The sequence below is a fragment of the Ictalurus punctatus genome, chromosome 15 (assembly GCF_001660625.3).
Source record: "Ictalurus punctatus breed USDA103 chromosome 15, Coco_2.0, whole genome shotgun sequence".
Classification (NCBI taxonomy): domain Eukaryota; kingdom Metazoa; phylum Chordata; class Actinopteri; order Siluriformes; family Ictaluridae; genus Ictalurus; species Ictalurus punctatus.
Genome location: NC_030430.2, coordinates 3146237 through 3169100, shown reverse-complemented (window position 1 = coordinate 3169100; position 22864 = coordinate 3146237). Strand labels below are relative to the sequence as shown.

The following is a 22864-nucleotide window of genomic DNA, read 5'->3' as shown; positions in this document are numbered from 1 at the left end:
GAAGGTAGATCTCAAGGAATGGGGTGGTGACCACGGCTCTAGAGACCCTTGTGAGTAAAAATCCCAAGAGATTAGCAGTTTCTGAAAATAATCAAGCCACGGTCAAAGTCAAGGAGATCCCATTTTATCCCCCCATTCTGATGTCTGATGTGAACATTAACTGAAGCTCTTGACCTGTGTCCACATGATTTTATGCATTGAGCGGCTGCTATGTGAATGGCTCATTGGATAGCTGCATGAATGAGCAGAGGTACAAGTAGTCATTCTTGTTACTTGAAGTACTCTGTGATAACGATGTAAATGTTAGCAATTTATTTATATATGTTGCTTAATAATTATGCATAAGTCATTATTAGTAATAATAAAGGTGGTATAGAGCACCATAGGTGGTACAGAGCATTTATAATGAACAGTGGAAAGCATTACAACATGTTTATAAGTTATTAAATAATTATTTTTAGCACTATTGATATGTTTAATTTGACACCCCCCCCCCCCCCCCCCCCCCCCGTTCCTCTGTTGACTCGGGTGTGGACAGATAAAGCCCTTCACCATTTGCGCATTCCTTTGTCTTCCCAAAAACCATTCGTGTGCATTTACATACCTTCCTGAATAACATTTGCACATACTCCTATGACTGTCTATAACCCATATATGGAGTTGTTCCTGTCATACATCGATATACTTCCTGTTTTATGCAAATATGCCCTCCCACCTAGCCAATCAATAGTTAACCCATTGCTTCTGTTGTGTGCCACGCCTGATATATACTCTGCCGTTCTTCGAATAAATCAGAGATCTTGCCATTTGAAATTTGTGTGTCTGTGTGTTATTTGGCAAACCCTCCCAAGCTCGGTGTGGGAAGTGTGTAGCGGGGCGAGGGCGGCGTCTTTCTTGTGTACTCTCGCTTTCTCTCTTCTTAAGAATCGTAGCCCGGAGACTCTCTCTTCTCAATTCCTAAAACTATATGATCTATTTATGAGGCATTATTAGAGCTTATACAGCGTTAAATGCTTACAAGGAATCATTACCAACTTGCAAAGAATTATAAGCACATTTCTAATGATTTATGAACATGGACTTCATTGTAGGGGTTACCAAATATTTATTTTTTCCACTCGCACGTTATACTTACGTATATTTGAAAATCCACTTTGTAAGCGAGACGGGCTTCCATTCACAAGAAGTCTCATAAATCTAAGCAGGCTTTAGTACAGGATGAGCCTGGAGGAACAACCTCAAGCCAGAAGCAATCTCACTTCCTCTGCTACATGACATCACTCTGTCTAGACACTTGAGTACAAAAGCACACTGTAAATTTGTAGTGTTCATGGCTTTTCAGCAACTTTAGGACTTAGATTTGCCTGTTGAGTTTGGGAGGTGTTAAATAAAGGTGAGGGGAAAATTCGAGTTTGCAAAACTCTCTCACAAATTAGCATTTGAAGAACTTTACTGGTAAGAAAATAACTTGGCAAAGATACAGACTGTGAGACACACAGAAAGACATTGTGAAACGTGTAGTAATGTGTAGTTACATCACCCATGTAAAAAAAAAAAAAAAAACTAATTGCCCCCTTAAACTTAAAATCTTAAAACTTAAAATTAAACTTGAAATTCAGATGAGCCTTAATGTTCTGGGTTAGCAGTGGTTTTAACCTCGCCACACTTCCATGGATGCCATTTTTGCCCAGTATCTTTCTGATAGTGGAGTAATGAGCCCCATTATCAGTGCAGTTCATTCATTATCATTTAAAAACTGTATTTTGTGTTTACTCTGGTTGCCTTTGTTTTATCTTAGATTTTGTTTTAATTTCTGAAACAATTTAGTATGAGATATACACAAAAATAAAAGAAATCACAGCACTGTAGATATGGAAGCCTCCTCTACAGATAGAATGCTCATCCTGGGGTCCCTTGTTCAATTCTGAACTCAGGTTACTGTCTTTTCAGAGTTTCTAATGTTCTCCTCATGTCTGCATAGGTTTCCTCCAGGTTCTCTCAAAAACATGTCGGTATATGGATTCGCTAGTGTGTATAGAGCTGTCACGGAACGGTAATGGAGGCGGAAGCAAGTGCAGATCAAAGACTTTATTCACTTGAAAACAAGGTCATAAACATGAAAACGAGAAGCGAACCACTTCGAGCAAAGGTAAACATAATACTGCGTGATTTGCACAGAGACACGAGGGGTTTAAATCACAAACATAATCATGGGTAATTACAGACGGCTGAAACCAATGTAGACACACCTTCGGAAAACAACCAATGACTAAACGGGGAGGAGACAGAACAGAAACTAAAACAAACGCACGTGTCCATAGTAAACAAAGTCCCAGTTGTCCACAATCGAAAAGCGAGCGTGAGCGCCTCTGGCTCATGCACGCGCATGCACTCTGGCCTTCAGAGCACGTCGCACACCACCGTCTAAAGGGGAGATCGTGGACCAATATCTCAGAAGAAGAAGCCTTTATTTGTCACATATACATTACAGCACATTCAATTTCTTTTTCCACATATCCCAGCTTGTTAGGAAGCTGGAGGGTCAGCCATGATATAGCACGCCCGGAACAGAGAGGGTTAAGGGCCTTGCTCAAGGGCCCAACAGAGGAAGCTTGGCGGTGCTGGGTTTGATCCCTGACGTTCTGGTCAGTAAGCCAGAGCCTTAACGGTTGAGCCACCACTGACCTGTGAGCTAGGGTGTTCCTGGATCCATCGTGACCCTGACCAGGATAAAGCAGCTCCTGAAGAAAAATGAATGAAATTATGCGTTATTTGTTAAAGGAAAGGCGACGTATGTTGGTAATAGGGGTGTAACACAATACCACAATCTATATCTGTATTTGTTTAGTGCTCCAAATATTCATATCTGTATTTGTATTCAGATTTACCTCGGAAGTAGGTGTGGTCTATGTCCTGGAAACATTGGAAAACAGTTGGGGAAATCAAATTAACAACAAATTGTATTTTTGCAGAACATCACTGTACTCAACTTCTAAACCAGATCCCTTGTGGAACTATTTCTATTTTATGTGACTGAGTAAGCTATCTAACTATGTTTTACAAACAACAATATCGTTCCCAAATCAGGGAACCGAAAAGTTCATTAGACATCGGAATCTACTAAAAAGCTGGAACTTAATGCTGTTGCTAGTCACAGTAGGGTCCTTAAGCAGCATTTGATGGAAAATGATCATTCAAGAGATAAGAAACATGAAATAAGTGATGAGAAACGAGCAATAAACATTTTGTAATTCATTAAATGATTCGTTTTTGGTGACCCCAGTAGAGATAAGCTGATGTGTTGACAGTGTGTGGTCTGTTTGGGCTCTGTAAGTGAAGCAGAAATGCGTGCGCACCACTGTTAACCTGTTTCACACACAAACACTGTGAATAAAAAGAAAAATGCTTCTCCATTGTCCAATGTCCAAAATGTTTGAACAAGTTTCAACGCTTTGTAGCTGAGAATTTAGCTGGAATCTGGCAACCTTAGGTTCATAATCATGCCTTTTAAAGCTCCACATAAAAGTAAAAACCTCATGTTTGTGCAACTTATTTGTTTTGTCCTGTGGGGTCTCAGTTCTAATGCACAAACCTAGTCTCAACGTGACACGTTAAGGCCAGCTTTCTAAAGCAAACAAACAAACAAATACTGAATAGTGCACCTCCTATTTGTATGTGTATTTGTATTCATTTAGAGCAAATGTTCAGTTCAACTCGAATAATGTATTCATATTCGTATTCATTGTGTGTTGTGTAGTCTTTATTTCACACAATTATTTTTGCACATTCTCTCAAAGGGTGCCAATAATTCTGCAATTCACGCTACACAAATGTGACTTCAGAAATATGCTGGGAAAATCACTAAATGGGGTTACTGAAGTCTTAACCACCTTCAACCATTTACAGAGGGTACAGAAAGGGTTCATTCTTCTGACAAGACGTATTTTTATTGTCACTGTCATTTCAAATACATCCATCCATCCATTTTCCATACCGTTTATCCTACATAGGGTTATGGGGGAGTCTGGAACCTATAGGGAACTTGGAGCACAAGCTGTGGGACACCCTGTGATGGGTTGGTACAATCTACACAGGGCACACATTACAGACAATTTGGAAATGCCAATCAGCCTATAACACGTGTGTTTGGACTGGGCGAGGAAACCGGAGCACAGAGCACAGGGAGAATATGCAAGCTCCACGCACACACGTGGAGGCGGGATTCGAACCCCCAACCATGGAGGTGTGAGGCAAACCCGCTTTCCACTAAGCCGACATGCCCCCATTATACTTACAATAAGAGGAAATTTTGAACCAGGGCAAAAACCACAGTTTCTCAGTGGTCCAACTAAAAACATATACAATGCTCTCTCTCAGATCCAGAAAGACAAATGTCTTATTGTTTTTAGAAAAAAAAGGACCATTAGACTACAACAACTGTACAGTCCTAAAATCATCAAAATCCCAATTCTGTGTTTTAAACTCATTTATGAAGCAAGGCAGCTGACGCTGTGCACTGCAATATACACAGGACTTTTATCCATCGAGCAGCAATGCCTTTCAAACACGCTTTGGATGTCCTCATTTTACTGTACCACCATGCTTCATTCTTTTTCGTTTGACAGACTTGGCAAGTGTCCAAACAACACAAACTTACATTAAAAAAGAAGGGTAAAAAGAAGATCCAAATGCACCCTGTGCACCTACACCACATCCAAAGTATACTCACAGCCAGACAACAGTGAAAATTCATGGCCATCTCCTGTGAAAAGACCGGTACTTCAGACAGCACCATCTGGCACGATGCTGGAAAGTGGAATGGAGAGACAGTGAAGCCAAATGTGAGATGTGTTCAGGGAATCATACTCCACATTCACGCCAAGCCAGAGTGCACTGAGGGCGAAGCGTGCTTGCACTCGCAACTGAGACAGAAATCTGAAAATATTATCCAGCAGGATTTTATTCAGGGTTAGTGTGTAAAATCACTTCAAAGGGAGAAAAGGTCCAAACAGATTTCAGTAGAAATACTTCTGATATTTTCATAGAATGGCTCACTATCTTACTTCATAACTCTTTTTACTTACAGAGGACCTTTTACTAGACCCTGGACACATTTTTGCTATGGCCCACCTTGCATTGATTATACTGCCCTCTACTGGATATTACAGTCCTGGGGAAGGTACTTTGCAATTGTCAAGATAAGATAGCCATGATCTAAAATAGCTAAACTGCTTCCAAACTACACTAAAGATACTAATGAATTATTATTATTATTATTATTATTATTATTATTATTAATGCACAAAATAAAAGGTACATACATAAATAATTTTTTAAAATTGCTTTGTAAATATTGCACCGATTTTGCTTTCCTATTTGCAAGAAGCAGTTAACATTATTTAACTTTATACTACAGAGCTGTTGAATGCTTGAATTTGATTGATCACGATGTGTTTATGGGTTTATACAGTATAAATGCGCTTATTGTAATATGTCATCGCTTCTATAGTAACAGCTAGGGACATGCATGGTGGACACTTCACAAACAATCTAAGGCTAATAATAATTGTATTAAAATGTGGTGTTATTCAATAACAAAAAAAAATACAATCATTGATATGGTGAACAGAAATTTATTTAACATTTGTGGAAGGAGTCTCCGTTGTCAGTGCTTTGTAACAGTCAGTAAGTTTTCCACCACGGGAAAGTCTTCAGGACAGAGGTATTTGTACCTTACAGTTTTTCTGCAGTATAACAATTTATTTATTTATTTTATTTTTTGTCTTATAATACCTTCACGAGAGAGATGATAGTAGAGGTTGGTGAGGGAATGACTGTTCATATTTCTTTTAATGTTAGTGATCTAGCATGTCTCACAACAATAGAAACCCTCATAGAATTTGTAATGGGTTTTAATGGTTTTAATGGGAATTGTATTGGTTTGAATGGATTCTGGTTTTAATGGCTATAATGGCCCTTGTTGGGCTCTACTGGTAATTTGTTGCCTTTTATTGGTGGCATGCTATGTCTCGTGCATGCCATTAAGGACCAGTAATGGTAATGGTTTTAAAGATTAGCTGATGGTTTGTAATGGTATTTGTATTGTAAACCATTAGTGTAAACCAAATTCTGTGATGGTTTTTATTGTTTTTTGTTTGTTTGTTTGTTTGTTTGTGGCTTAGTGGTTAGCACGTTTGCCTCATACCTCCAGAGTTGGGGGTTCGATTCCTGCCATGGCCCCGTGTGTGCAGTTTGCATGTTCTCCCTGTGCTGCGGGGGTTTCCTCCGGGTACTCCGGTTTCCTCCCCCAAAGACATGCATGGTACGCTGATTGGCGTGTGTGAATGTGTGTCTGATTGTGCCCTGCGATGGATTGGCACCCTTGTCTTGTGCCTGATGCTCCCTGGGATAGGCTACAGGTTTCCCTGTGTCCCTGAAGAAGGACTAAGTGGTATAGAAGATGGATGGATGTTTGTTTTTTCAGCAGGCTTATATTTAGGGTTCTATACACCAAAGTCACCTCAGACCTAATATGTCCTATCAGTGGAAAGTTCAGGAACAGAAAGCCCAAATTTTAATAATGTTCATGATATAAGTCCTTATTGAATGGATCTGTTGAATTTATTTCACAGTGAAATGGGGTCTCTGGTTACGAGAAGTTCACCACTGCTCTATGGTGAAGTATGGATCTGATTTCCTCATATTGTTCTCAAATCCTATGATATACTCTTCTCTTCCAATATATAATGTTTCTTCCTTCTGTTGATGATAACAGTACTTTCAATTTTGAGTTGTCTATTGCCTTTTCCGTACACATTTGTATGGGAGTATTTACAAGTGAGTTAAACTCCAAATTTGTGCGTCGGTCACTTTAAAAGGGGGCGGTACTGCGTGGTCGCCCCGCCCTTCTGGAGAACCCGGAAATGACCGATTCGTGATCTTGACGCTGGTTTGAACTCTCCTACGTGTGTCGGGACATAATGTCTGCATTAAGCGGCGTCGTGAAGAATTCGCTTCCTTTTCTGGTATTTAATGTTACAATTGGCCGAAAATATTTGCCGTGGTTTTTCTTTGCTCTTTCATTTGGAGGGTCATTATTGAAAGAGTTGTCTGTTGTGCCGAGCTCATACTTCAGCAGCAGTGGAAACGTTTTGAACGTGTAAGTATGGACATCTCATTTGGTTAACATAAACCGTCACCTCGTTATCTAGTTAATTTACTGTTAGCTACTGATGCTAGTTCAGTGACTGACTATACCTAGCCAGCTCTTAAAATGTCACCCTAGCCTTATTTACCTAGTTTTCCTGTGTACGTAATGCTAATTGGCTAGCTAATGTCATTTAGCCCGGCGTTTTCAACGCTGAAAGAAACTAGTGCATGCCTATGACCTCGCTAGTCTCCAGCTGACGTCACGGGTTAATTTGCATATTCATCGAATCGTCGGGATCATTTGCATATCAAAGCGTTTTATGTAATTTTCTGAAGGCTCTTCAGAATAAAATTTGATATAACACAGAAAATAACCAAACTAATACAGTGTAGTCTATACAGGTATTTGGTTCATTACAGTATCTATCTCGCCAACCCTAGGTAGGTCGTTTTCAGATGATTATTTAAGAAATCCTCTATAGGTTATTCGTTTGTTTTATTTTGTTTTTTCCTTTCAGATATTTTGTGAAAGTGTCATGGGGATGGAACCTGGTCCTGTTGCTACCATTTATATTGCTGTCCAACTCCTACGACAGAAGCTTCATCTTCGTGTGCAAACGCCTCACGTGTCTTGTGGTAGCCACAGCCATTTGGTACTCCTGCACTGAGACGTTCTTCTACATCGAAGATGTCACAGGGGTATGCTACAAGTCAGACAAAATGGCAGAGATCTTGGAGGGTTTCAACACAAAGGCCGAGTGCAGAAATGCCGGACACTTTTGGGACGGTTTTGACATATCTGGCCACTCCTTCATATTATCTTACTCAACACTATTAATTGTGGAGGAAATGGTTCCAATGCTATACCTTGTGCAACACTACCAAAACAGAACCACCGTCCTTGATGCCCTGTATCTTGCACTCAATGCAATTGCAATTATCTGGGTGTGGATGTTCGCCTGCACCTCGGTGTACTTCCACAACACTTTCCAGAAGTTTCTGGGCACTTTGTTTGGTGTGTTGGGCTGGTACATGACCTATAAGGTTTGGTACATGAACCCTTTTTCACCGGGACTCCCTCCTCGCCAGATTGACCGTAAACAACATGACTAGACTTAAGAGTTTAACTTGAAATATCGCAGTGGAACAAACTGACATGGAAAGCTATGACTCCAACCTTTTGACCAGGGTTATTTGCAGGTCTGCTACATGTATTGTCAGTCCTATTAAAAGGTCGTTTGTGACCAAGGGATTTGTGTGCTTGACTCATGGAGGTGGTTGGCAGCTGGTGTTCCAAAACTGTCTCTGTAATTGGAGAGTGTAAAGCTTAATGTTGCCTTTTTAAAATAAGTGGCTTCTGATGGAGGATTCATGAAATCTCCTCAGTGTGCAACTTTACGTAAGTTTGCATACAATCAGTGCTTTAAGCATGTGTCCCAGATGCTACAATGTCTGGTTTTCTTATTGGTGCCTCAGTTTTAAAAAAAAAACATCCATAACACTCAGTATAAGTTCTAGCAAAACCTGTTGCTAATAAATGCTCATGTTGTGTAGTGCCTGTAGCTGAGATACTGTGTGTGTGTGTGTGTTACCCATAATGCACTGGCAGCAAAGAGATTTAAAGTTTAGTAGACTGTAATGAAATCGTTTAAAGTTAGTTTATCTGTTTTAAAATGTTATCTACAGGTACATCTTTTAAAAAAAAAAAATAATAACAATCTCGTGGAAAAGTTTGTTTTTTTCTGTAATTTAATTCAAAAAGTGGAACTTTCATATATTCTAGATTCATTACATATAAAGTGCAATATTTTAGGCCTTTTTTTTTTTTCTTCTTTAAATCTTGATGATTACGGCTTACAGCTCATGGAAATCAAAAATCCAGTATCTCAAAATATTAGAATAAAGAATTTATAATATAGTAATGTGGACCTGAGAAGAAGCGCTCTAATCAGGTAATTAACTCAAAACACCTGCAAAGGTTTCCTGAGGCTTTAATCTCTCAGTCTGGTTCAGTACACAAACACAATCACGGGGAAGATGGAAGTAAATGTTGCATTTCATTTGGAAATCAAGGTTCCAGAGTCTGGAGGAAGAGTGGAGAGGAACAGAATCCAAGTTGCTTGAAGTCCAGTGTGAAGTTTCCACAGTCAGTGATGATTTGATGATTTCCAGAACACCTCAGCAGTGCCACAGGCTGATCACCTCCATGCCACGCCGCATTGATGCAGTCATTCCTGCAAAAGGATTAAAGCCCAGAGCGAGTATCAGTACATAAATTATCATACTGTTCACAAGGTCGACATTTCTGTATTATAAATTCTTTATTCTAATATTTAGAGATACTGGAATTTCGATTTCCATGAGCTGTAAGCCGTAATCAAGATTAAAACCAAATAAAAAGGCTTGAAATATTTCACTTTGTGTAATGAATCTAGACTATATGAAAGTTCCACTTTTGGAACGAAAATACGGAAAAAATGTACTTTTCCACGATATACAAATTTTTTGAGATGCACCTGTATTGCAAAGATTGAGGTTATATTTATATATATATATATATATATATATATATATACACCACAGCACTGTTGAATTCTCGATTCTGATTGGTCAGAACGTGTTGATGTATGTTAATTTTCAGACTGAAAGGCAAATTACACGTCTAGATCAATGCGCTCATTTTAATACGTTATCGTTGCTATAGCAACAACTAATTCAGGGACTTGTACGACGGACACGCACAAAAACGTATGGAAAAACGTGAGCCGTTGCTGCTGTGGTGAAGTTTTGTGTAAGACGTCTCCAGTGTCGGCGCTTTCTGGAACTGTCTGAGGTAAAGCCGTAACTTTGTTTTCCAAAACAAAAGAGAAAATTATTCAATGTGGTTTCGTTTCTTGGTAAAATGACAAGTTGTATTTTTTTATTTTTTTTTAAATTAATTTCAAGCAAGAGTAATATTAAATTAAACTAAAACATACCATATGTTCTTTGATCAATGAACAATTGTTACCATTTTGCTGATATAAGGTGAGTAAAGGGGCTTGGTGGTGTAGGGAAATAATTAAATTCAAGCTTGTATAATCAACTACATCACTGATTATTTTCCCATAACGGTGTGCTCTATTGTGTTTTATTCCATTCTTAAATTCGCCATTTAGTGGCGCTCTCAAGTTTTGCTGAGTGCACTGATTTACATAGAACATTGTCTTTCTATATTATTTAATTATCCTGATATACCTACAGAATAGGTAGCTACAATAGTGATTTTTGCTTTTCTCGCTACTCTCGCGTTTTGATTCCGTGTCTATACTTGTATACTTATCTATGAGTTTGAAATGCACTGTAAATATCGCCTAATTATGTCATTCTGTTGTAACATAACATGCTTTTTTTGTGTAAGTGTTTGCCCTTATGATCATTTGTACTACTCGGTTAGTTATTGTTATTGGATGAGTATTGTTCAGCCTTGTCCTGCATTATAGATGTTTTCGAATGCAGCGCATCGTAAAATTACCTCTGACTGTAATGCAGGTTTTCCTATCGCATGTTGTGCGATTTATAGTTTTGAAACCTCAACTGAATCCTTGCGTTACATGCCATATATTATAACACTTTGTGACCTTTGTTTGTCAGTTTCAACTCGACTCGGACCTAACAAAAGTGGCTTGTCTTGACTAACCCCTTGAAGTCCCAGTTACCGGCATTTATTCTAAAGTATAGTATTCAGTTACTAGGAATTGTGCCGTTATAGATAAAAGATGTATTGATGAGTGAGACGTGAGAAATTGGATATGTTCCTGGGATTTTAAGGGGTTGCACTTTTAGATGTATTTAAATTAGTCATTGAGTGATTTATGATGACTTATTGGGGACCTGACTGAATTATCACATTACCATTTAAATTCTGTATTAAAAATCTTATGATTTTGTGGCCTAGAGCTGTGTTGGTGTCCTCTCCTTCCTCTAGAAACGAAAAACATTTGATCACTTGACTGTCTGAGTTTTATATAGAATGTATTTATTTTTTATGTATTTTACGAGTGCATTGTGTGAACTGCATTTACCATTTAATGAGATGCGTCATATTTTCTTCTAAACCAATGGTTAAACGGTATGATAAGCTCATAGTTTGATATCCATCCATCCGTCCCAATATCACTAATGTCATTAAATGATGTCATTTCAGCTGCACTGCACCTGTAGTTCTAATATCTAGTTATTCGACCTAGTAGAATATTATTATAATTGGCTTGTTAAGACGATTCCTCTTAGCCTTTAGTAGTTTATCAAAAATAGGAGATAAGGGAGCAAAATTGGCCATACTGTTTGGATGGGATGGGATGGGATGGGAGGGGTGGCATTACTGTCTCTTCCCAGTAAGTCATAGTGACTGTAGCCAATCACGGGCATCTGTGAGCTTGTGCATGCGGAAGAGGGTAGGTAGCTCTTTCCACAAAGTGCATTGCGCTGCCTTGAAGCGCAGCACGAGCAGCAGTGTGAGAAGATGTGGTTCGCTGACTTCATGTGAAAGCGTGTGATGTGATAGCCTCCGTTCTCCTCGGTTAGTCGTTGTCGTATGATAGGGGACAGCTAGCTCTTGGGGAGAAAATAGGGGGTGCGACGGTGACTTAATACTGTATATTGAGGCCATGAGTTGAGTTTATTCAAATCTAAAAATTTGAATATCGTGGAAAAACGTACTTTCTTTTTCTTCCATATTTTCATTCAGAAAGTGGTGCTTCCATATATTCTAGATTCATTACACATAAAGTGAAATATTTCATGCCTGTTTGTTTGTTTTAATCTTGATTATTATGGCTTACAGCTCATGAAAATCAAAAATCCAGCAGCTCAAAATATTAGAATAATAATAATAATAGAGTATAAAACTTTTCCACGATCTTCACAATTTTTTTGAGATGCACCTGTATTTAGTGCCTACGAAATACTAAACACAAATATTGCAATCTAAATTGAGTGAGACATTAAATGAATTACACCATTGTGGCCACGTGAACCTAGTTCATGAGATACGACTGATGATATTACACTTTACTCCAGTCTTGGAATGATACATGAAGACATACTGGAGTCACTGGCATTATGACATGGATATCATTACCATTTTGCCCATTCCTACCAAATAATTAACTGGAGGCCACTTATGAAGTAGAACGTTCCCGGAACATAGTAAGTTGTGGGTTTGAGTTCCACAATTTTTGCCCAAAACATAATAATTCATTAGATTGTATTCTTGAAACATTGTGGCCTCAATTCATTAATTTGTTCCATGCCACCTCAGCAGCACCATAATACTCTACTGTATTGTCACAACACACGTCAAAAAAGTATAATTAAGACATTGGTTTGTTACATTGTCCGAGTCAGATAAACTTGAACATCAAAAGACATAGTAAAAAGATTCCTGTAAGAACAAAAATTCTGGGGTTTCAACTCAAACGTCTTCACGTTCTCTCTCACTGCTGCGTGATCGTTCCAGATCTCTCTGGACCAAGGCTGTTTCAGAGCTGAGTGCATATTAAAGGGGGGAGAAATCACCCCTGTTTTTTTAAGAGGTTTGGTTTAGTCCAGGCCTCTGTAGATTGCGCTTTAGTGCTGGAGGTTGCTAGAATGTGCCTTTTGCAGGAAGGGAGGGGGATCCGTATGATTAATAGAGCTGCTGTGCAGGATTACACAATTACAGCAGTGCAAGACGTTTCATCCAAACAGACGGAGACGAGCATCTCTTTATTGGCAACAAGTCTGCGGAATAGACACAAGAGATAGAGTGAATAAATACAGAAGAACTATACCACACACTGGACGATTGATTTAAATAGACGTTTATCATGACTCAAGGCAAGGTAAGATCCTTGTGGAGCTTAGGTGCGCATGTTCAATTAAATTATTTAACTGGGGGGTTAGATGACTGGGGGGTTAGATGGTGATAAATTGCTCCATCTGGGTTTGTTTTCATCTTTGCCTTCACTGGTAAGCACAGGGACTAAAGTCCACAGAGACTAAAAAAGAGCAGTGTCACGTTTTTGTTTTTTTTTGTACCCAATTCTGTACGACTGCCTCGTTTTAGCCCAAGTCTAAATATTAAAACCTACATTAAACAGCCTGGAATTTACAGCTAACACTCAATGAAGTGTTTCATATCTTTTAAAATAATACAGGTATAATAATAATAATAATAATAATAATAATAGTAATAATAACCTCCTTATCCCTTAGTCCATATTAGTCTTTATTACCACTGATCAATTTAAGTGCGTCAAATAATTATGCCTCTGACCATAATGTTGATTTACAAACATACATAACATACTATGAGAGCTTACGCACAAGCCTGTGTTATGGCTTTGTTTGAAGCATTTGAATTTAAAATACATGTATTGTGATCTGAATAAGACATTACACTAACAGATGTTTGAAGTTCGTTAGCATCCTTCTTCCTGGATTCATAAATACCCCGTTATGTGCTTATTTACAGCTTACAGTGCTAAACAAGTCGAACGAAGGCTCACCACTGCCTCCTCCACCTCCAAGCTATGATGAGGCGACTGCAGGTAATTTCACAAAATTTCTTCTCCTTCACACTGTATGGTGATGCCGTATTCTGATCCCCTTGTGGCTCACGTTTTAAATCACGTGTTAAATGGAAATTCATACAGATTTAGCCGAAAGAAACAACAATATGCAGCGAAACGGTTCTACCCTGCTGGAGAGAGTGAAAAAAATAGAAACCATCACAGAAGTTCTAATGGTTTCCACTACAAATAACATTACAAACCATCAGCTAACCATTAAAACCAATACTATTATCAATTTTGGTCCTAGACATAACATGCCATAAATTTGGTCCTAGACATAACAGTAGAAGGCAACAAATACCAGAGACCCATAGGGACCATTACAGTTTCCATTAAAACCAATACAATTCCCATTAAAGCCATTACAACTTCTATGAGGTTTCTATTGTTTTTTTCATCAGGGTAATTGTTTAACATACACTTCATGCATCAAGATTAGGGATGTGTTCTGAAACATAACTGGACAAGAGGTCTCATTATTTTAATATTAGCTCAGGTGAAGTTTGTAAACATGACTGTAGAGGGCAGTGCAGTCTAATGCAATTTCTTTGACCAACTACTGGAAAAATTGTTGTTGATGTGGTTTATAACTGGATACAGGAACAACATTCATTCATTCATTTCCAGTAACTGCATCTTACATGTGATTTTATGATGTGAGTAATATCCAATCACGTGGAAAAATGTACATTTCAACATATTATGCTCTGAAATCAAGTAAACACGTGAATAATTTGTGATCACGTAAGAAACGCATGCCCTATTAAATAACATTAATCACGTGGAGGAATGTGAAAAGGCAAGCTCGAGTGCATCTGGAGCCAATCACAGAATACGCTCTGGCTGGGACGCCGAACGTCAATCACAGTGATCCATGTATGCACACACTCGCACACTGATTCACAATGAGCAATAAAATACTATACAATAAAATACTTGTTTGTTTGAAACTGCTACCCTCAGGTTTCTCCAATTTATCAACAGCGAGAGCCTTTGTGATGCTGCAACCAAACAAACTGCTATATAGTATCTGCAGCGGTACTGTTTCTAACATGCTAACATAGACGATTTCCCCTTGCTTAGGGAACGTCTGTAAAAATATTAAAGTCCGTTACACTTTATTAGTTGTCACGGTTATTTCAGCCCACAGCATCCTGAGTCATTATTAGTAGGCAACTGAGTAGGTCTCTGATGTTTTTTTTTTTAAACAGTTATGGATAAAGCTGTTATTAAACAAAACAAAAAAAAGTTTTATTAACACCAAATGTGATGTTTAAGGTGGAAGCCCTAGTTACAGTGGAACGTATCCTGAGGGCGAAATGTTCATAGAGTACTGCTGGGATGACCTGAACATACGCCGGACATTTATACGGAAGGTAATTATTTATTTATTTGTTTTTAAATAAATAAAAGAGTCTGGAAAACAAACAATTCGTATGTTTAGATTGTTATCGATTTATATTTTAATGTACTAGTTTCCTGATATTGATGTATATGTGCAGGTCTATGCCATCCTGGCACTCCAGCTCTCTGTCACCCTGGCCATTGTGTCTATCTTCATTTTCTGGTGAGTGTGTTACACGTGTTAGCAGCCCTGTTTCAAAAGAAACTGAATTTCCTTCATGGTGTTTCATTGGTGTAATTCGAAAAGAGATTATGCACGTTTATTAAAAATGTTAAAACAATAGGGCACAGCCAAGACTCAAAGAAGAGTAGGTCATCCACCAAAAGTTAGTGACTGGGCAAGGAGGGCATTAGTCAGAGAAGCAGAATAAAGGCATGAGAGTTTGTCAGATGGCATGCTGGTGACTTATCAGACATGTTGAAAAAGGGTTCTCTGGTCTGATGAGACAAAAATGTAACTTTTTGGCCTGGGCATAAAGCGCTTTGTTTGGTGGAAACCCATAGTGCTCGTCACCCTAAGAACATGTTCACTGCACTGTGACGAATGGTGGTAGTAGTATCGTGTTGTGGGGATGCTTTCAATCAGCAGGGACTGGGGAAACAGCTCAGAGGACAAGATGGACGAAGCCAAATACAGGGCAATGCAAGTGCAAAACCTTTTCCAGCTTTCAAGAGACATTCACCTTCCAACAGAAAGCCAATGCTACACTGGAGTGGTTCAAAACCAAGAACGTTAAAGGGCTAATACAAGGGAAGACATGAAAATTGCTGTCTCCATTCAATCTGACTGAGCTTCAGCAATTTTTCCAAGAGGCATGCTGTATCTGGGAAGACTTGCAGCTGTGATTTCAGCCAAAAGTGGTTGACCATGACTACAAAGTATTGACCCAGGGCGTCACAATAAAAAAATATATTTAGCATTTTCAAATGTTACACGTTTTGCGTGAATCAAATGGTAAAAATCTCAATCATATCCATTTCAGTTCCAGGTTGTAACACTACAAAGTGTGGAAAAATTCAAAGCGGGGGGGTGAATACTTTCGCATGTCGCTGTAGTTTTAATCTGTACGTTCTTTTCTTTCTCAGTGAACCAATAAAGGACTATATTCAGGCTAATCCTGGATGGTACTGGGCAGCATAGTAAGTCATAAATGGTGCAAATAAGTTTAATAGACGATTCGAATAGTATATTGTTGAATGACTACGTTTTATTCTCACCTGCAGTGCAGTGTTCGCTGTAACCTACATAACGCTGTCCTGCTGTGCTGGACCGAGGTGAGATTCTGGCTGTAACTCTGACGGCTCAAATTTTACACTTGGTACATTTAGCAGACCGATGAGTCTTATTATAGAGCTTTAATTAATAAATAGGCCCACTGTGATCACTCACACCTCTCTTTCTATCTCTAACCATAGGAGGCAGTTTCCATGGAACCTGATTCTGTTGGCCATCTTTGTGAGTCTTCCTCCAGTCTACTGAAAATAATCATTATTTTGAGAAAACACTGTCAAAATACAGTATCATATCTCTATGTTATATAGATTTCTCCTTGAGAATAGATTAGGATGTACAATCATTGACAGATAAACCTATGGAAGTCATTGTATGGAATGGAATTCATTGTAATTTCTCCCATTCCAGACTCTGTCTCTTTCATATATGACGGGAATGTTGTCCAGGTACAGTATCCAACCGTATGTCCTTGTGTGTTTGTGATTCTGTTTGTGTCAGAGTATAGCATGCATATTTGTTTTGGGGTTGTTGTATTTTCCAGGTAACATGCTTAAGGGCTTCAAATGGGCAAATATTTCTGTCAGTCTCTATTCACATCATGACAGCACTTGACATGACACTTGGCTATAAATGTCTCACATTCTCACACATTGATGCACATTGTTTCCCTGGCTTCCATCTATTTTTTTTTTCCCTACAGTTACTACAATACCAAGTCTGTGATGATCTGTTTGGGTATTACAGTCCTGGTCTGTCTGAGTGTCTCAGTTTTTAGCTTTCAGACAAAGGTGAGTACAAGATCATTCACAGAAACACTGTATGTCTCTCATTAATGTATGTCTGTTCAAATATATTTCACTGACAAGTTTCATTTGACACTGAACATGCTGTTGGGGTTATTTAACTGGTAATAGAGATATGCGTCTGGTCTGGTATGTCAAAGGACCCAAGAAGAAGTCACGGGCGGTTTTTTATTCTTGTGTGGGAGGGACTAATCGGCCACATATAAAGCTTGTGGGACAAATAAAGTCCACGCTCATTAACATAAGTGTGTTTTGGGTACTCGACTTGCTACATGTTCCAAAAAAGTTGGGACAAGGGCAATTTAGGACTAATAGCGATGTGACAAGTTGAAATAAGAAGGTGATGTGAAACAGGTGAGGCGATCGTCTAATTGTAGTATATAAGGAGCCTCCAAAAAAGGCCTAGTCCTTCAAGAGCAAGGACGGGGTCAAGGCTTGCCCAAATAATCCAACACTTTGAGAACAACATTCCCCATAGACAAATCCGTAGGATTGTGGGCATTTCACCTTCTACAGTGTACAATATAATTAAAAGTTCCAAGGAATCCGGTTAAATTTCTGTGCGTAAAGGGCGAGACCGAAAACCACTTCTGAATGCGCGTGATCTCCGATCCCTCAGACGTCACCGTCTTAAAAACCGTCATGAGTCTGTAATGGAGATCCTGACATGGGCTCGGGAATACTTTGGTAACCATTTGTCAGATATGTACATATTTATGTACGCAGGACGACGCCAAACCACATTCTGCCCGGGTTACAAGCGCATGGTCGTGTAAGCAGAGAGTGCAGGTGCGAGCATGGCCTGCTGCAGTCCTGACCTTTCTCCCATTGAGAATGTGTGGTGCATTATGAAGCACAAAATAAGGCAACGAAGACCCTGTACAGTTGCGCAGCTGAAGAAATGTATCATGGACGAATGGGGGAAAATTCCACTTGTTAAACTTAACCAACTGGTGCCTTCACTCAGCGCTCAAACGCTTAATAAAAGGTGATGTTACATAGTGGTAAACAGTCGACTGTCCCAACTTTTTGGAGTGTGTTGCAGTCATCAGATTTGACATATTTGAGAGTATATTTTCAAAAATAAATAAAATTCACAAAGTAAAACATCAAATAATGTGTTCATAATGTGTTTTCAATATAGTACAGGGTGGACAGAATTTTCAAACGACTCGTTGTTTGGGGTTTTTTGCATTTTCCATACTGTCCCAACTTTTTTGGAACTGGGGTTGTAATATCCACTGTCTTTTCAAAGACATTTCTATTCAGAGAACAAGGGCAGGTGCAAACAAAAGTAAGAACTGTGGGAGATGGTGGGATTGGTCAAATTTTCTTTCTTTTTTCTGTGTCTTTTTCTAGATTGATGTGACCTCATGTCACGGTGTGCTGTTTGTCATGTGCAGCTCATTCTTCATATGTGGACTGGTCCTGGCTTTTATTCTTCCTTTTGGCCATGTAAGTATTCACTTTCCGCAGAAAAGAACACCATGAATGATACCGAATCATGTATTACCTGATTGCAGTACTATTGCAGCTGCTTTTTAAAAAACTATTAACCATGTAGGTTCCTTGGATGCAGGCTGTGTTTGCTGGGATGGGAGCAGTACTGTTCAGCATGGTAAGGCACTACCTGTAGCTCATTAATATATATATATGAGTGTGTGTGTGTGTGTGTGTGAAATTAAACATTGCTGATGGTGCTGTCATTTTCTTTCAAGTTTCTGGCATTCGACACACAGCTCCTGATCGGAAAAAAGCGCTACAATATAAGCCCAGAGGAGTACGTCTTTGCCACACTCAATATCTATCTGGACATTGTCTACATCTTCTCCTTTTTCCTCCAGATTTTTGGAAATCAGAGAGAGTGAGCTGAGCTTAAGTCGGCTCTCCTAATTAATGCATTTCCAGGGCTGTATGCAATGTGAAGTTACATCTCACCCTGTTGTACTTTGGAATGATTTGCCATCCTGTGAGGACCACAGTGTGCATTGTTCATTGCTTTGCATTAGAAATTCATATCACTCTGGAATTCTCAAGATAATCTCTATCGAACGGATCTGTAGTTTGTTTGTGTGATTAGAATAGAAAACTTGTTTATCCAGAGCTCACTTAGAAACTCACTAGGAACAGCTACGGTGTTATGTTCAGAAATATTTAGAATGCATGATTATATAACGCAAAGTCAAAACTAGCATTTACACTAACGTTAAAATGTATTAGGAAAGGAAACATGGGAGAAGGTCTTAGCAAAACTGTTATGTAGTTTTAGTCAACTCTCCAATACCGGAGCAAATCTGGTTTGTTTTCTAATGGTATTCCATGTGCCATCAGGCTGAAACTCGGGTCCTTTCATGTTTGTGTATATGCAGAAACACGTAATCACAAATTTTGATTTAGAACAAATCCCTTTCACTGAATAATTCACAAAGGCATTCAACCAAAATGTTCCACATAAACAGCCCTAAAACATATATAAGTACATAACTTACCATAGCAAAGCTATATGAGTGAGTGGTACTACTACTACTACTACTAATAATAATAATAATAATAATAATAATGATAATATTAATGTTTTATTTATGCTGCATTTTTTATTTTTGTTATCTTAAACTGTTATTGAGTAAAAATGATGCATAAGATAAATTATGTAAAAAAAAAAATAAAAAAAAAAGTGAAGTATTTTAAAGGCCTTAAAATGATGCTAAAATATGAAAATGTATACGAAGATACTACAAATGGCATAATAAAATTTATTTAACTGCATCTTGCATTAAAAAGACACAACAGTGCTAATTAATAGGTCATAAAATATTAAAGGATGCGCTGTTGCAAAACCACTCAGTTAAAAGTAAGCCATTTTAAAAAAAAACAACGTTTTTTTAAATACTCTCTTAAGCAAAATTGCAGTATGGCAGAAACAATCTCAAATCTGAAAGAATTAGCAGTTATCGATTTGCTCCACTACATCAGAGAAAATTGTATTTGTAAATTGATAAACTGTTCTAGCTACGAGTAGTCCACAAATTGGATATTTAACAAATGCATAAAAAAGTAAAAAAAAAAAAATACTCAATCAGTTATGATAATTAAAGCCTCCATTGCTGCTGTTGTATTTGAACTTTTTGTAATAAGAAAAACTGTGAGCTTCACAAGATGCCGATACCTTCCCAATGCTGCATCGTGAGGTGACCGTGTTCCCTGTAGCCTTTTATCTCTGTTTAATCCCTATTTCTAGTTCGAATGATCATGTCCTCTCAGTGTTTTATTGTAATGTTTCATCCTTGAGCTAAGCTTCTCTCCTGCTCCAGTGTGCGTTCCATGTCTTTTTCCTGTAGATCTGAAGTATCATGTAGAGAACTACAGCTATGAAGGATAGATGCTATTTAAATACAAGTGTGTGTGACAAAAGAAAAATGTTACATGCATACTTAGACAGTGCCAGTATTTTATTTATACACTTGAATGTATAGAACCATCATAACTAGGTGAAAATCTTTAGACTGAAGCTGTATTTCCCCCTTGATAAAGGGCCCAAGGTGCACGACAGCATGTGTATACATCATTTCTATAAAATGTATTTTGTGGAGGTTGTTTGCAAAGCTAATGTATGTTTTCTAAAGCCTATTCAGCACGTGTTTTGCAGTCTTTCACTTTCGCTCACCGGTGAATATGTCTCTGTTTTACCTGCAGTGGTTTCTACAGATGTTTTCTCACTGTCAGTATCGGCAATGGACTCATTAGCATGAAATGATTTATTTATGATATACTTTCTCAGCGATGTAAGATTTTTATGTGAACTAAAATCTGATTTTTTTATTATTTGTATTTTTAAAAAAAGTCTGTAGTGAGGGATCTTGACTATACGCAGTGGTTTTTACTTAGAATTAGACATAGAGATGTTTAGAAATGTTTCAAACAAATTACAAAAGTAGTTTTGATGGTATGATTATTTTTGATAGAAAGCAACAGACGAATTGTGAAATGTGATGTAAATAATATAATTAAATGTTCATCATGCATATAATCCTGATCTCTGAGACACAAATAAATAACTCCAAACAGGTATGATTTATTGAATGGTCTTTATTATTAACAGAACATATACTGCTTGGAGCTTATGATATTTCTATTATTTATCACATTGTTAATAGTTCATAGATAAAATTCATTCAACATTATAGGAGTGTAATGGCATAATGATATATACTTTACAGTCACTTCCAGAATTATTGGCACCCTTCCGAAAAATCGGCTTAAATTATTATTTTAAATTATCATTACACACGTTGGGTCATTTATTTATTTATTTATTTTCACTCAAACAATTGGAGAAATGAATGACCTCTCCTCTTACAAAAATCATTCTTATCGTATTTTCCTGTTACATTGCAAAATGAGATAAAGAACCTTTATAAGAAAAGAAATTTTGCTGCATACATGGAAAATAATTTTGTCATCATCACCAAAATGCTTTCAGCAGAAATTCAGACACAATTTATATTTAAGCTTAAAATCTTTCTGGAAGCAGCCCACTCTACTATACCCAAAATCTTAACCCAAAACGTGGTTCCTCTGTGCTAAGACTTTGCAGTGGATCTTTTGACAAAATAAAGACCGCAAACCACAGAAAAATGGTTGCCAGTGTGGGTTTCCTCCCGGCTCCCAAAACCATGCCGGTAGGTGAACTGGTTATGCTAAACTGCCCATTCACACCCAGTGTTTCCAAAATATAATGAAAGAATTATCACAGCTCCAGGGTCTCTGGTTCCATCCTGAGCTTGGTTACTATCTGTGTGGAGTTCTGCATATTCTCCCTATGTCTGTGGGGGCTTCCTCCAGGATCCCTGGTTTCTTTCCACCCATCAGAAACATTCTGGTAGGTGAACTTGGTATGCTAAATTGCCCCTAGATGTGAATGCAATGCATAGTGCCTTGTGAACGAAAGGCGTTAACCATGTTTTGTTTTTTTTGTGCTGCACGAGATAATATGGCTTACTTTTTTTTTTCTTCCAGACTACAAGATACCATGGCCTAATGTAGTATGTTCTTAAATGACTTGACAATTAGTAGCTTACTTTAATTCATGTTTTTAAAACAATATTTTATTACATCGATGTTGTCGTGGTCTGTTTGATTTAAATAACATGTTAGAAACCATTATAATTTGAAATGATTTGGTGTCAGTGCTTTCATGAAGGACATCAAGTTTTGTTTTGTTTTTTAAATAAGGTAGAAATATACAAAAAAAAAGAAAGAAATATACGATCACGAACAATGTTGCCCCAGGTAGAAAAGTAAATAAGCACACTAATTCCACAATAAGGGTGAAGAATTAAGTTAAATTAAATACATACATAATTATAGTATTTTAAGAACAGGGGAAAGAAGAAAATGGGTGAATGTATAATTTGGTACTTCACAATAACTTGTATTTTCTCATTGTTGAAAGAAGCTTACATCCATTTTTACTTTTCATTAACATTAAAGATTTTACAAAAAAAAAAAATTACAAACACAAAGCTGGAGAAAAGACATGATTTCCCTACTCGCCTTTAATGATATGTTTGAAGTGAAAGGTTATGACGTACCACAGCCTTGCGCAATTGATTGGGCGAATCAGACGGAGGAAGACTGCACACGCGCGCCCTACGTCATCACAGTTGATCCAATGAGAA

General features: G+C 38.0%; 2 protein-coding genes across 2 annotated transcripts; both read left to right on the top strand.

Annotated features, from left to right (window-relative positions):
• Positions 1-6890: 6890 nt before the first annotated feature.
• On the top strand, positions 6891-11085 carry fitm2 (fat storage inducing transmembrane protein 2). The gene is made up of 2 exons (XM_017487225.3): positions 6891-7159; positions 7668-11085. Exons 1-2 carry the CDS (start codon positions 6981-6983, stop codon positions 8260-8262), a joined length of 774 nt encoding a protein of 257 aa, XP_017342714.1. The 5' UTR covers positions 6891-6980; the 3' UTR covers positions 8263-11085.
• A 1571-nt stretch (positions 11086-12656) lies between these two features.
• Positions 12657-21252, top strand: LOC108275994 (protein lifeguard 2). The gene is made up of 12 exons (XM_017487224.3): positions 12657-13013; positions 13646-13721; positions 15024-15121; positions 15248-15312; positions 16236-16289; positions 16374-16424; positions 16566-16605; positions 16792-16829; positions 17084-17171; positions 18546-18641; positions 18751-18804; positions 18905-21252. The coding sequence occupies exons 1-12, from the start codon at positions 12999-13001 to the stop codon at positions 19052-19054; spliced, it is 825 nt and encodes a 274-aa protein (XP_017342713.1). The 5' UTR covers positions 12657-12998; the 3' UTR covers positions 19055-21252.
• Positions 21253-22864: the final 1612 nt, after the last annotated feature.